General features: G+C 39.2%; 1 protein-coding gene and 1 pseudogene across 1 annotated transcript in view; one reads left to right on the top strand and one right to left on the bottom strand.

The window, feature by feature from the left end:
• LOC138159358 (centrosomal protein of 19 kDa pseudogene) overlaps positions 1-15,030 on the top strand; it is a 300,984-nt pseudogene that overhangs the window by 130,637 nt on the left and 155,317 nt on the right.
• ZDHHC7 (zinc finger DHHC-type palmitoyltransferase 7) overlaps positions 1-15,030 on the bottom strand; it is a 41,023-nt gene that overhangs the window by 11,606 nt on the left and 14,387 nt on the right. The window contains exons 3-4 of the mRNA XM_069085630.1: positions 8,211-8,542; positions 1,795-1,919 (exon numbers count right to left, since the gene is read on the bottom strand). Of these exons, the coding sequence (XP_068941731.1) occupies positions 1,795-1,919; positions 8,211-8,525 (440 nt within the window). The 5' untranslated portion in view covers positions 8,526-8,542. The remainder of the gene's footprint in view (positions 1-1,794; positions 1,920-8,210; positions 8,543-15,030) is intronic.

Genomic DNA, 15,030 nt, shown 5'->3' with positions numbered 1-15,030 from the left:
CAGACTGTGAAAACACACAACAGAAATCTGGTACTTGACCAAAGCAGTAACAAGGAGCCACTAGAGCTAGCTGAGCAAGAGGAATGTAACAGCCAACTCTGAGTTAAAATTATTATTTGACAGCTGGGTGGAGGATGGACTGGAGAACGAAAAGAAGCAAGCAAGATAAGCCAATTCAAAGGCTCCATGATATTCCAGGGGAGAGGGGCTGTGCAGCTGAACCAGAGTGGTGGTCCTGCTAGTGGGCAGAAGGGGATAGATGTAAGATATGTAGCAGCAGAAGTGATCTGATACAGGACTGAGAGAGCGAGAGGAGTGCGTGACACCAAGGTGGAGAACTTGGCAAATGGGAAGAGTTGTGGTGCTCTAGAAAGAAACAGCAGAGTTAGAAAGGACTAAGAGTGGGAAGCATTTTGGATTTGTAATGTATGACATAGAGTTGGCAGCATGGGAATGTGGCACAGGGGAGAAGAGAGAGGGGAAGGCTAAATAACCAATGTGAGATACATCTACATACAGAAGGATAACCGAACCCATGATATCTGGTGCTATCAATCAAGAGTGCAGAAAGAGAAGGGGATCCACACAAGACCTGGGAGAAGAGTTAAAATCCCGTCATCAGACTTCAACAATCATCCAATAAAGGAGATTGAAAAGAGGGAACCAAGAAAGAATAGTGATAAAAAAGCCTGAGAGGAAAAAGTATCTGGGAGAAGAGGGTGGTCGACAGTGTAACATCCTCCATAAGTCAGAAGGATGAAAATTAAGAAGATGCCACTAGATCTGGCCGTGAGACACCACTGGTAACTTTAGAGAGCTGTTTAGTTAAGTGATAAGACTGGATATGGTCATATTAGTTAGCTGTGCAAGGATGACCAACTTTCCTAAGAGCATTCAGCATATAATAATAATGATAAAGTGTCCATATCAGAGGTGTTGGGAATCATCTAATTCAACCTCTTCCTTTTACAAATGAAGAAACTGAGACCCAGGGAGCAAAAGTGACTTGCCCAAAGTCTAGGCATTATCATCTCAAGGGTTCCTAAAAGCTCATTTCTCTTTTATGGCCAATAAAGCACTTTCTTTACAACAGTCCTTTAAAGTAGCTCAGAGTTAGTTTCATTAACCACATTTCACTGAAAAAGAAAATGAAGCTCAAAGGTAAAATGACTTGCTTCAGGGCACACAGCCAGTAAAGCAGAATTGGAACTCAGGTCTCTTTGATACAAATCCAGCATTCTAGCTGACCACCCTGCTCACCATCTCCCTTGCTGCCCAGGCGGTCTATATTCAGGAAGTTTAAGCAGCTTAATATTAGCCATGGAGAACTACATACAGTTAAGTGTAAGTCTGCTCCAACTCCTTTCACGGTCTCTGGTGCCTCCCCCACTGACGGCATCATAACTTGGCACTGCAAAGCCAAAGAGAACTAACTATGGGGATGATCTGAATCACTACTTTACTCCATGGACAGAAGTTCAGTGTGATCTATATAAATGACTTTAATATCACTTTAGTTATTAGTTAAATCTGATGGATATATTATGAAATTTCAACACTAAAATTTATGAACTATTTTTTAGTAAATTAATAAATTCTTGAATAAAATCCTAAAAATCTAAATGGCACTGCCTTTGAGTGGTGGCATTCTAGGTCTTTCTCAAAGAAACAGTCTCTTCTAGAGAGTGCTATGGCAGCCTCACCGGAGTTTGAGTTCCCAGTGTTTAAGAGGGAGAAGGACAGCTCAGTGCCAGGCTGCTGTTAAACACCCCACAAGCCCCCATGAGCTTCTACCTGCAGTGGTGTGCACGCTCGGGCTTGACACAGCAACATTTGGGACACTTGTAGATCACCTCACCAGGCTTTAGCTGCAGACTCTCCATGTACTCTTTAGTAGCATTGCCTTTGGGCACCGCCCCCTACAGGTGAGAAGTCAGAGAAGAACCATCAGAAACGTGTCCTCGAGGGCGTGATCGCTTCTGAACAGGTGTTCTATAGGAACACAGCCTCTGCCACTTCCACAAAAGGACACCAGTCAAAGCTCTCTGTGAAGAAGGCCCATGACATTTACCTGATCTCAAACCATTCACAAGCCAAATAAAGAATCTCAATTGTTTTCTAGACTTAACCAAACCTGTACTACAGGCCAGGTTATCATCTAACTTTAAAGTATTCCAACTTAACAGCAGATTAAAATTAGAAATAATAAACTCCTCCCAACTCCCCAGCCCATTTGAATGAAAAATAAACTTGTAAGTACTGTTCATATACAGTTTAGTACCAAGTACAAATGAGAACAGTTGTGAACATTTACCTTATTTTAGCTTACATTCTAAAATCTATATACATGTCTAGCTCAATCTACCTTGAAGAACATTCAAATGTTCCCAGATCAACTTCCTTTTGTTCTAGTTACCCAAATCTTTTTTTGCTGTATGCCAGACACCTTGCTTGTTTCTACAATATCTTTGCTTATCCCTGCTTCTTTCAAGTACTTTAAATGATTGTCATTCTTCTTTTTCTTTTTTTTTTTTTTTACTAATAACACAAATTTTATCTCAAGAAACTGATCAATGTTGGACTGATAAGACCAGAAGCAAGAAGGTTCTTCTGTGCCCTCAACAAACAAACAGAATATACCTAAAAATCCCTAAGAGAAGAAAAATGTCTCAAAAAAAAGAAACCCCTCCCACCCAAAATTTAAAACAAACAAAAAAAAAACTCTTTTAGTGTGATACAGTTGAAAGAGTGCTGGATCTGGGATCAGAAGGGAGCATTAATAAGAGGCACAAGTAGAAAAGGTCAGAATCCTAAACTGAGTGGGGTGGAATACAAGAGGCAGTCATCAGGACCAGTTCAAGAATAAAGCAACCATAATTTGAGGGCATCTTGTATCCAAGAAAGGAATCAGCTTAAGAGCCCAAATGCTATACTGGTACTATCAAACTGTAAAAAGAATTCAGGGAAAACACTTAGCATATTGGGTGAGTCTTCCAAAGAGAATTTATTAGTGTGAACATGGACAAAAATCATACATGGTCAGATGGCATGAATGATCTGTAATCCACAATGATGGAGAGAAAAATCTACCTATGCTGATTAAATTACAGATACACTAAAGGACTAAAACATTTATTTCTTTAAGCAAGGGAATGGTATGAAATGATTAAAAAACTATTTGAGGTTGATTTTCCAGGAGGGACCTCAAAGAGTTAAGGAGATCCAATTAGTGAGAATCAATAAGATTGTATACTCCCTAAGGCCAGGAACTCTGACTATGTATGTATCCCAAAGAACACGTCACATAGAGAAGGCTCTTTGCAAATATCTGTCAAATAAATGACTTCATTGAATGATGTCTAAAAACCCTGTTACAGTGCAAACTCCAGATGATGAAGGTATAGATTAAAGTGGTAGCTTTGGAAATGAAAAGGAAAGGGTAAATTTCAGATACTTCAAAGGGGAACAATTGGAAGGATTCATAAATCTTGTATACCAAGAACATGGTGATGTTAGGGACAGTGATAGGAAAGTTGTAAAGGATGATTAACAGGCAGGAAGAGAATGTGTAAACAGTCAGGATCTTAAATTTAATGGGAACGTATATATTTCCAAAACATATTCAGGTCAATTTCAAACCTTTTGACAAGGTATGATCAGAGGACCATAGATGCAGACCAAGAAATCTCAGAGATCAGTATCCAGTCAAATCCTCTTATTTTGTAGGTGAAGAAGATAAAACACAGAGAAGTTAAATGTTTTGACCAACGTCACACTTCTCACTGTAGCTGACCAAAAGAGTTGGGGTTAACCCTTTGATTTTGCAAATCTAAATTTCTTCTAAACCAATCTAGCTCTTTGCTAGCACCTAGCACAGAGACAGTGCTTACTAGATATTTGTATCAACTGAAGATAAGTTATTTTATAACTTCTAATCATTTTGCATATAACCACATGAGAAAGTGATCTGAATTCCAAGTTTTATAATTGGGATTGAATAGACCAAGATTTCCAAGTGTCACCAAACACCTTCATTTTTGCAACTAGAATGCAGTTTAGTATAGAAAAAAAAAAGAATATTTCTGAAATTGACAGCCATATGTACTAAAAATTACAAATCTGTTTATATATGTTTACCAAAGGCATTGTTGTTTACTCAGTTGTGTCTAACTCTTCGTGACCCCATGGTCACAGCATGCCAATACTGTCCATGGGGTTTTCTTGGCAAAGATACTGAAGTGGTTTGCCATTTCTTTTTCAGTGGATTAAGACAGAGGTTAAGTGACTTGCCCAGGGTCACACAGCTAGAAAGTGTCTGAGATCAAATCTGAACTTTGATATTCCTGATTCCAGGCCCAGCACTCTATTCACTGAGTCACCTAGCTGCCTCCTTACTAAACACATCCTTAACTAAAACCATCTCCAGGGGAGTAACTAAGCTTAATGGCCAGATGACATGGAAACAAACAATAATCTTGGGCTTCAAGTATTAAAGTGCTAGAAAATAATTTTTCCCCAATTCCTTCAAGGATTCAGTTTTATTTATTTCTTTATTTTTGTCTCAGGCAGAATGCTAAGTGCTAGGAATGAAAGGCTCAAAGACACAGCCCTGCCACAGCACGGCTCTAGCCACTCAGAGAAGTGTGGCTTAGTTTTTTGCTGACCTTTTGTGATGTTTTGGGTCCTCAAAGATACAAATGAGATGGGATAAATTTTCTAAACAAGCAGAACCACTTCAAACAGTCTATTCAAATGATAACCCTATCAGGTGCTTACAAGTCTAACTTCACGTATCATGTCCCAGAGACAGAAACATGCCCTACCTAACAGGTTCAGAAATAACTCCCCCCAAAATCTTCAGGAAAATCTCGCTGACTCCGGCGTAAGTAGCAAAGACTAAATCTTTTAGACAGTAGCTACTGACATTAACCTAGCCCTTTTATGTATGTGATCTTATGTGAGCCCCTCATAAAAACCCTCCCATTATGGAGGCTTGAATATCTGTCCTACAGTCAGGGAAAATGAGGCTCGAGGATGGGCAGGGCCTATGCCTTTTATCTCCTTGCATACCCCAATGACCAAGCGACTTGTATATGGTCAAACAGTCATGTGTCAGATGCAACATTGAGTACCCAGGCATTCTGACTCAATACAAATGGATTCTTTTCTGCCTTCTTCAAGAGTCTAGTAAACATGTTGCACTTCTCTTCATCATGCAGGGTCATCATCATAGTGAGGGACAGCCTGGGGCAGTGTAAAGCGCACTGGTCTGAGTCCAGAATATCTGAGTCTGTATTCTACCTTTGATACATACTAGCTCTGCGCCCCCTGGAAACTCACTTCTGTACTCTCAGCCTTAGTTTCCGTTGCTGTAAAATGGGAATAATAATAGCACCTAACTTCTAGGGTTGTTGTGAGGATTAAATGAAGTACTTTATAGTACTCTGTAAACTTTAACATAGCTTATAAACACTAGAGATTGCCATTATGATGCTGGTTACCTGATAAGGTACCATAATCCAGGGAGGTCCCAGGGGCCACTCAGACGTGCAGGGCTGTTCTGGGCCATCAGCCTTGGGACTCCCCCTTGTCCCCACCCTTTGCCCCTCTGACTGAAGGGTGGAGCCACATTCTCCTGCTCCCCAATGAAGGAGGGGCTCAGCTCAGACATATCCTCTTGCTCTGCACCACTGCCGCAATGCTTCTCCACCACGCTCCCAGCAGGCACCTTCCCTGCTTTGTGGCCTCCTGGGTGCTGTCTAACCCCAGCAGGCTTAAGCTCCTTGAGGAAAAGGACTATCTTTCTTTGTTTCGTGTTTGTATCCTTAGTGCTGAGCATAGTGCTTGGCACAAAGAGGTGCTTAATGTTTAATGACTATTCACTATATGGAATAATCCCTGGACTGGGGTTTTTTATTTTTTTTTTAAAGCAATCGGGGCTAAGTAACTTGCTCAAGGTTACACGGCCAGTTATTTCTGGGTGTGGTGCTAAGTATCAGAGCCCGGATTCGATCCCAGGTCATCCTGACTCTGGAGCCAGTGCTCTTACTCGCTGAGCCACCTGGACGCCCCTAAGCAATTGGGGTTAAGTAACTTGCTCAAGGTTACATGGCCAGGTGTTTCTGGGTGGGTGCTAAGTATCAGAACCCGGATTCGATCCCAGGTCATCCCGACACTGGAGCCAGTGCTCTTACACGCTGTGCTACCTGGCCGCCCCAGTTTTTTATTTTTGTTTTGTTTTAAATTTTCCTATCAATTGATTACTTCTGATCTGCTCTAGGATGGGAAACCAGGAAACCAAGCTAGTTATAACTAAAGGCAACATACATTTATATATTATTTTAAAGGTTTACAAAAGCACTTTCCTCACAACAACCCTTCTAAGTTAGTATTATTGTCCCTATTCTCCAGATGGGGAAATTAAGGCTCTAAGAAGCAAAACAATTTTCCTATGACCAGACTCTAACTCCTGGTTCTGAATGAGTTGAAACGTCTCACTTGGGTGCAGTACTCCTGTGGCACTGAGCAGGAGCTACCTGTAATAGTACTCACCTTCTAATGCATAGAGAATAACTCAGGAAAGAGTGCTGGGCTCCAAGCAAAGCAGAGCAGGGCTTTAAGTCTCACCTTCAATAGTAGCCAGCTTTACAAACTAGTCAGATCACTTAACCTCGATGTACCTCAGACAGCTCTACGATTTATTTACTAACCTGTACTGAGGCATACATACTATCTAACCAAATAAAATATTAGGTCCTAAGAGCAAGGGCCTGTCTTTTATCTCTCTGCATATCCCATTGACTAACACAAATACCTAGGCACATGAGGGATGCTCAATCATGTTCATTAATAAGGTTACATTTAAAATAATACCAACAGATTCCAAGGGCTTCTTACTATAGAGAAAACCAGAGGCAAGAGTACATGGACTGTTTCAGAAGCTTAGTGACCCTTTCCACTCACTTCTGGATTGTTAACCAGGTTCTAAATGGCTGAGGTTCCTGGTGACCTTTAGATAACAGTGTGTCTAATACACTACTGCATCACTGACTCAAACTTACCTTACTCTTTGTCCCTTACTCAAAATGTTAGGGACTAAATATTCTCAAATTCCTGCTACCAAAACCACGGGCAGCATAATAACTTCAGGTTTGGGAGATTTGGTAGCAGTTGAAGAAGGTTAGAACAAGGTTACAGCAGAACTCACGCCACAAATGAAATCCATTCTATTGAACACTCCTCTAACAAATAAAGAAAAATGTTTAAATCCACTGGAGAAAGGTTCACTTCTCCTGAAGATCTCCGATCTTTTATGATTTGGAGACTTGTGAAGAATGGCCTAGAATGAACCTCTAAGTCTGAGTAGAGAAGGATGCTAAAAGATAAATGCTATTTGATGATACAACAAAAAGAAAAATATGAAGAACTAAGTTATAATTTTAGCCCATCTCTCCTCTTAGTACCATATAAAGAGCACACAAGTGGGCATTTTAGAAAGGATGATTCTACAGTGATACAGTGGATAGAGCATTGGGCCTGGAGTAAGGAAGATCTCAGTTCGGATCCAGACTCAGACACATACTATCTCTGTGACCCTGAGCAAGTCTTGTAACCTCTGTTTGTCTCAGTTTCCTCAACTGCAAAAAATGTGAAAAAAAAAAATTTTTTTTTAAAGAACAGTTGCAGGATTGTTGTGAGGATTTCATTTGACCAAATGAGATCCTTGCAACATCTGTAAAGCCCTTAGCATGGTGCCTGGTACATAACACACTTAATAATGCTTATTTTCTCCCTCCCTCTCCCCTTACAGTACTGTTATACTCCAAGGAATTCCAAAGCACAAGGACAAAAATCACAGCCAAAAGAAGAGGGAACAGAAGAGGTCCAAGGCTGCACACATCAACACAACACTGCAACTCCGCCTCCACCCAATTTATACAATCAGAACTTTCCATACAAGAGGAACCTTATAGAGATTACCTAGTCCAAATCTGATTTTGTAAAGTAAAGTAACTTGCCCAAACTCACTCAGCAAGTGTGCCCAGCCTCCTAACTCCAGGCTAGTGCTATTCCCACTAAACTATAAGGACTCTCAGCTTTAAGGGACAGTTCTCTTTTCCAATTTAATACAATTTAAATGCCATGCAATGATTACTGCATACTAAATTTAGCACAAAAGAAAATATCAATAGGAACAATAATATACTCACAGGGTCGGTTAGCATAGTTCTCAGATGAGATGACAAGGCTAGAACTGCCAAGCAGTTAAAAACAACACCGTTGATCATAGAGTACCAAAAGTCTTTGGAAGGCAGCAACATGACAAAAGTCACAACAAAGTCTGCATAGACAACTAGAAGCCATGTCATGACAGCGCAGACCATACCACAACCATCCCGGATGAACCAAATCCTGTCTGCCGTGTCAGCTTCAGATGAGGATGAGGATGAAGAATCATAATTCTCATTTTCACCAAGAAGGGGATGATGCTCCACGTCACGGAACCTGTGCCCTGATGACTGCATGATTCCCTGGGCTTACCCTGAAGACAGGAGAAAGGTAATGTTTATGTACATGTAAAGACAACATAAAAACCATTAAACAACAGAGCTGTCCATTGTGCTAGAACATATGCCCCCTATGGGCATATGATAGAATATAAAATGAATTTTTTCCATGGTCATTTCAAAATGTAATTGAGGTCTGAAAACATAAATACTGAAGAACCAAAAATATCTCTTAATTACTTCTCCTCTGAATTCCAATGGTTTTGACATGGTACCTCAGAGGTGCTAGGACCAGGACCGGGTACAGTGAGACTTTTGCTGCCACGCCCAACCCTCCTCCCTTTTCTAGACACTATTACTCCATTAAGCCTACAACAGCATCTTCTCAGATGCCATGTCACATTATAATAACTTTAATTTAGCCACATACAGTTCCTTTTTCCTGTAATTCTAAGAATTTTTTTTTTAATCCCCAAAATCAAGGACTCCAAATTATCCATGGTGTTAGTGAAGAGAATGCTAGCTTTGGAGAGCAAAGTCCTGCTGGCTCTGGAGTCTATGTGAATTTAGGAAGACATTTCTGAAGGGCAGCTTTAGAAGTTCTCTAGTCCAATCCTTCACCTAACTAAAGAAGAAACAGAGGCTCAGGAAGGTAAACCTGGCCTTTGGATAACTTTGGGCCAAGTCTTTCAACCTCCCTGTACCTAAGTTTTTCATCTGTCAACTGAAGAGGTTGGACTAGATGGTCTCTAACATCCCCACCCTGTCTTAATCTATGATGATATGACTTCTATGATGTTCCATTGTATTAACCTTAGCAATCTGGCATTGGTGATAAATCAAGTTACTTTACACATTTATTAAGTTTCTACTACATCCTAGAAACTACAAAAGGCACTAATATACAAAGACAAAAAAAGGAAGTCTCAGCTTTTAAATTCTATAAGGGTTTTGGTTAAAACCATATTCTGAAACAATAAGTACAAGTATCACTGTCCATTTTACAGACAAGGAAACAATGCCTCAAAAGGGCTAAGTGAGTTGCCTTAGACCACAAAACAAAGAGTGTCAGAACTGGGCCTGGAAGCCACTCTTGTGTACTGTAGCAAACGGTTCCTCTTCTCTACATTCATTAATTCTGACATAGAGCTAGACTCTCCATTCTCTTCAACTCTTACTAGGTACATTATTTTTCTTATAATCGGCCCTTTTCATCTTGACGTGAGATGTAGAATGGCACAGTGGATAGAGCTGGCATTGGAGCCAGAAAGACTTGAGGTTGAGCCTTCAAGCATGTCTCTCACAAACTGGCAAAAAGCACTTAATTTCTCACAACCTCACAACCCTTGTTATGTGTCCTTTGTTCTCAAAGAGGACCGTGACATCAGGGAAACAAAGACATGATTTGTAGTTGACTTTGATTCAAGTGAGGGAGGGCTACACAAGGTCACCAATCTCAATTTCTCCTCTGCAGCCATCTGGGTCCAGCGGTCAGATATAGATCAGGATGACTAGAGATGGCCTAAGATGCAATGGGAGATCCTGATCCTTTAGGCTAAGGCCTTTTCAGGCTCTCAATCTGAGTGAGATAACGCCCATTCAGTGAATAGTCAGGAATAGAAGTGAGAAAAGGGATGGCCCTTTAATGAAAATAAAATTTAAAAAATAAATCAAACTGGGAGGGGAAAACCCTCATGGTTGCTGGCCAAAAAATTAACATTTACCATTTACTGTTACTCTGAGCTAGGCTGGCCCATAAAAATCACAAAGAACTAGTAGAGAAGGTTTCTTAACAAGGGAGTAGCCTAAAGTAATAAAATCCCATCTCTATTCTTTAGTTCTGATACCACTTATGGAAAACACTATGGACTAGTAGACAGAAGGCTGGCCCTCTTAAGACAACCTGGGTTTGGGTCCTGCCTCTGAAACATACTAGCTATGGGACCTGAGGTCAAGTTATTTTGTCTCTTTGGATCTCAATTAAGATTATAAATTATAGATGAACCACATCTGCTAGATCTGTATAATGGAAGACGTTCCCATGCTACAGAATTATTTAACATTGATGAATTTACAGGTCAAGACAAAAAAAAGAAAAATTAAAGATGTAATTTTTAAAAAGTTATATCCTATTTTTCAAGACCCAGAAAGGAACCACGTTACTCAGTCCACATAATTCCTTAAGAAAAGAGTTTATCTATACTTTTGCTAATATTTTCTCTTCATTCCTACCTTCAGTTGGAGCCAAAGTTTTTTTTTTCCTATTTTGTACCTCTTTAGTAATACATACATGAAATAATAGCAACAGAGGTCTCCACAGTTAATAGTTAATTCCAACCCATTAAGTTTGGTTTGGAATGACAATGGGGAGGGAACACGTGAAAGGGAGAAACAATCTATCCCTTTCAGTTGTGATAGATAATACCAAGGGAGATGTCCCAACTACATATTGCAATTGCTAGATACAGCAACAACTCCCCCCCCCCCACCCCGCAGTGGATTTAGAATCAGGAGAACTGGACTGGGTCCAAAACCTAGCCATGCCTTTTTGCTTTCTTTCTTTTTTTAATTTTGGAGGGGAGGAAGGGCAGAGCAGTTGGGGTTAAGTGACTTGCCCAAGATCACACGGCTAGTAAGTGTTGTGTCTGGGGCTGCATTTGAACTCAGGTCCTCCTGCGTCCAGGGCCAGTGCTCTATCTACTGCGCCATCTAGCTGCCCCATAGCCAAGTCTTTTGAATTCAACAAATAGTACTTCCGTGCAATACTATGCTAGGTATACCAGCAAATCTATCAATCCACAAACAGAACTTCCTGATTGGGGCCAACATTTTTTTCACAGAGACTATACTATATCTAAGAAATTAAAGTACAAGTCAATGAGAAAATACATTTCAGAGATAAGCATCTTTTAACAACTTTATAGAACATGTCTATTTCACCAAGTGAAGAAGCAATATTCCTACCAAATTCTGAAATGAATTTGTTTGCCGAGTCCCCCCTCCCCCATACTTCTGATCATGCTGCTCCCAAGTCAGACATGTTCTCTTGCCCTATTCTTGCTTCCACTCCAAGGCCCCATTTTGCTGTTACCTTGATCATTGTCTCTGCCAACCCCCCCCCACACACACCCCTCACCAATCTCTTCCTTGTCATTCTGTGCCATTAATCTATATATTTATAATTTTGTATTACAGTTGTCTAGGTCTCTTCATTGTTGCCCCTATAAACTATAAATAAAACTCCTTGTTTTATTTAATTTTATATTCTTTACCACTTAGTATACTACCTTGCATACAGTAATCATTTAAAGCTTTGGTGAATTAAGACAAGCTAATACCATTAATATTCTAGTTCAATATTAAAAACATCACTTCAAAGAATGACTAATATGGACGGGAAAAGATGTTATACCACCATTGCTTAGAAATATTTTTTCATATTTTCTAAAAGCAAAAATGCTTATGCCTCGAGGGTTCTGTTGGCAACGAAACACTAGACAAGATGAACTTTGGAGAGATCAAGTATGAGCATTCCTACCTAAAAATGTTTTAAATATCAACTTTCTGAAGATAACATGTATCCATTTTAGCTGTTCATGGGAAAGAACAATCTTATATGACTGACCAATATTAATATATGCCTCTTATACAACTTGCCATTCAAAGGGCATGGAGGGGATTTTATAGAAACACTAGTGGTCTAAATAATTTAGCCTTTTGCCAAATAGTATTTCCCTCCACTTCAGGGAAGGGGTAAAATTAAATCTCTTCAATGGCAGCACAGACAAGATTAGAGTACCAGCCAGGGAATTAACTGTAGGATCTGGGTTTTGTTAATGTACTTGTCACTTAGGAGAAAAAACAATCTGACTCCCTTTCATCCTGCTAAAGGAGAACAAGTTATTTTATCTAAGAGGATGTTTCAATTCTACCAAAAGGCTTTGAAAATACTCTAAAGTCTCCGCATGAAAGACAAAACAAATTTAGTGATAGATTTTTCCCCCATTTATAATTTGCCATAAAACATAAATAACAAAAGGTTATATATGTAAATAAGAAGCTTAATATTAATATTAACAATAGCTAATATTTATAATAGCACTTTAAGGTTTGCAACGAGCTTTTATATATATTATCTCATTTTATTCTCACAACCCAGGAAGGCAGGTGCTATTAATATCATCCCCATTTTACATGTGTACAAACTGGGACAAAGATAAAGTGACTTGCCCAGTGTCACACAACTAGTAGGTGTCTGAGGTAAAATTTATCTCCCTCACTACAGGTCCAGCACTCTATCCAGTGAACCCACCTAGATGTCCTCCTAATAAGAAAGGAAGACTTTACTTAGAGGTTTCTTTAATCTCCTTTTCCCAAGATGCTTATCAGGTTCTATAAAGGAAATCTGATTAAGAAAAATAAAAGACTTATTATGTAAGGAGGACAAAGGAAGCTGTTAGTTGGGCAAAAAAACCCTTTGCATGAAATATCTCTATAGTTAACTAGTGATTAGACTAAAGTCTATACTCCAATGAAAAATAGTCAAAAGACATGAAAAAAGAATTCTCAAAAGCATTAGAAACTACTAACAGCCATATGAAAGACTGCTCTACACTAATTAAATAGAAATGCAAATCGAAACAATCCCAAGGTTTTACCTCACACCCAAAAAGCTGGAAAAGACTGGAATAGTCAATGTTATAAAAGGGCTATGGGAAGACAGGCACACTAGTGTATGCAGGTAGAGCTACAAATCAGCACAATCACTCTGGGAAAGCAATTTGAAATTAGGATAATAAAGTGTCTAAAATGTCCATATTCTTTAACCTGGAGATTCCACTCCTAGGCATAATGCCCCATGTGGTTCATAAAGAAGAAGAGCAATCCCATAAACACTAAAATATTTATAGCAGTACTTTTTATGGTAGCAAAAAAAAACTGGAAATAAAAGTCCATCAATTGAAGAACTGCTAAACAAATTGCACTACGTGAAAGTAACAGAATGGATTATAGTGCTATGAGAAAAGACAAACATGATACAGAGAAGCATAGACCTACATGAACTGACAGAGAGTGAAGTAAGCAGAGCAAAAAAAAAAACACAATGACTACAGCAATGTAAATGAAAAAAAAAATTAAAAGTGAACATTGCCAAAAAATTAAAAGTGAATATTGCAAAATTACAAAGAACAATTATTACTCCAAATAAGAGAAATGAGAAGCCACCCTCACCCCACTTCTTGCAAAGGTGGGAGGTCCATGGGTGTAGTGCTCTGCATATATTTTCAGCTTGCTTTCTTCTCTTCTTTTTCTTTTCCTTTAAAAATAATTATGTTATACGGAATGGCTCTTTGGGAAGGGGGAATGGATACTGAAAGAAATTCCCGTGATGAAAAAACCAAAAGACATCAATAAAATCTGTGTTAATAAAAGACTACTCCAAATCACTAAGAAATATGCAAATATTGGAGGGGCTGCAAAAAAAAAAAAAAACAAAACCAGGCACACTAAATATGCTGCTGATGAAGCTATGAAGTTGCACCATTCTAGAAAGTATTTTCTAGAAACCATTCTAGAAAGCATACCCTCTGATCCCAGAAATCCTACTCCTAGGTATACATCCCACTAGATTAAAGACTGAAAAAGAAAGGTCCACATACACTAAAATGTTCATAGTATACTTTTTGTGATTAATAAAGAACTGGAAACAAATTAGGCAACCAATGACTGAGGAATAAATAAACAAACTCTAATATATGAATTAAAACAACATTACTGTTCTATAAGAAACTATAAATGAGAATTCTATGAGCTGATACAGAGTGAAGCAACTATAACCAGGAAAACGATACGGGCTAATGACTGAAGTCAGGAAGGCATGAGTTCAAATCTAGCCTCAGACACTTACTAGCTGTGTGACACTGGGCAAGTCACTTCACCCTAACTGCCTTAGTTTCCTCATCTGTAAAATGAGCTGGAGAAGGAAATGGCAAACCACTCAGGTATCTGCCAAGAAAACCATTTAGGGATCAGGAAGAGTAAGACAAGACTGAAAGAAATGAACAACAACAACATAAAACTGGGAATCATCTGCATAAAGATCACTAAATCTATGGGAACTGATGAGACCACCAAGTCAGACAGTATAGAGGGAGAGGACCAAGGGCAGAGCCTTAGGGGACAAGCCATGGTTAGTGGCTAACATAGATGAATAACCAATAAGAAGCATTTATTAAATCACCTAGGACAACAAGGTGGTGCAGTGGATAAAGTACTGAGTTCAAATCTAGCCTCAAACACTTACTGGATGGGCAAGTCACTTCACCCATTTGCCTCAATTTCTTCATCTGTAAAATGGGGATAAAAACAGTACCTCCCTGGCAGAGTTATTGTGAGGATCAAATGAGATAAAGTTTGCAAAGCCTTTAGCACTTTACTTTAGTACCTATCTTAAGGTGACAGGCTCTAACAAGGAATGATTTGAGATAAGAGAAGCAGAACAGTCATAAAAACTTAATGAGAT

This window comes from Petaurus breviceps, unplaced genomic scaffold (assembly GCF_028583685.1).
Source record: "Petaurus breviceps papuanus isolate PSGF00001 unplaced genomic scaffold, PetGlider_PUasm1.0 176, whole genome shotgun sequence".
Taxonomy (NCBI): Eukaryota; Metazoa; Chordata; class Mammalia; order Diprotodontia; family Petauridae; genus Petaurus; species Petaurus breviceps.
The sequence above is the reverse complement of the archived record's forward strand: the minus strand, read 5'-3'. Positions and strand labels throughout refer to the sequence as shown.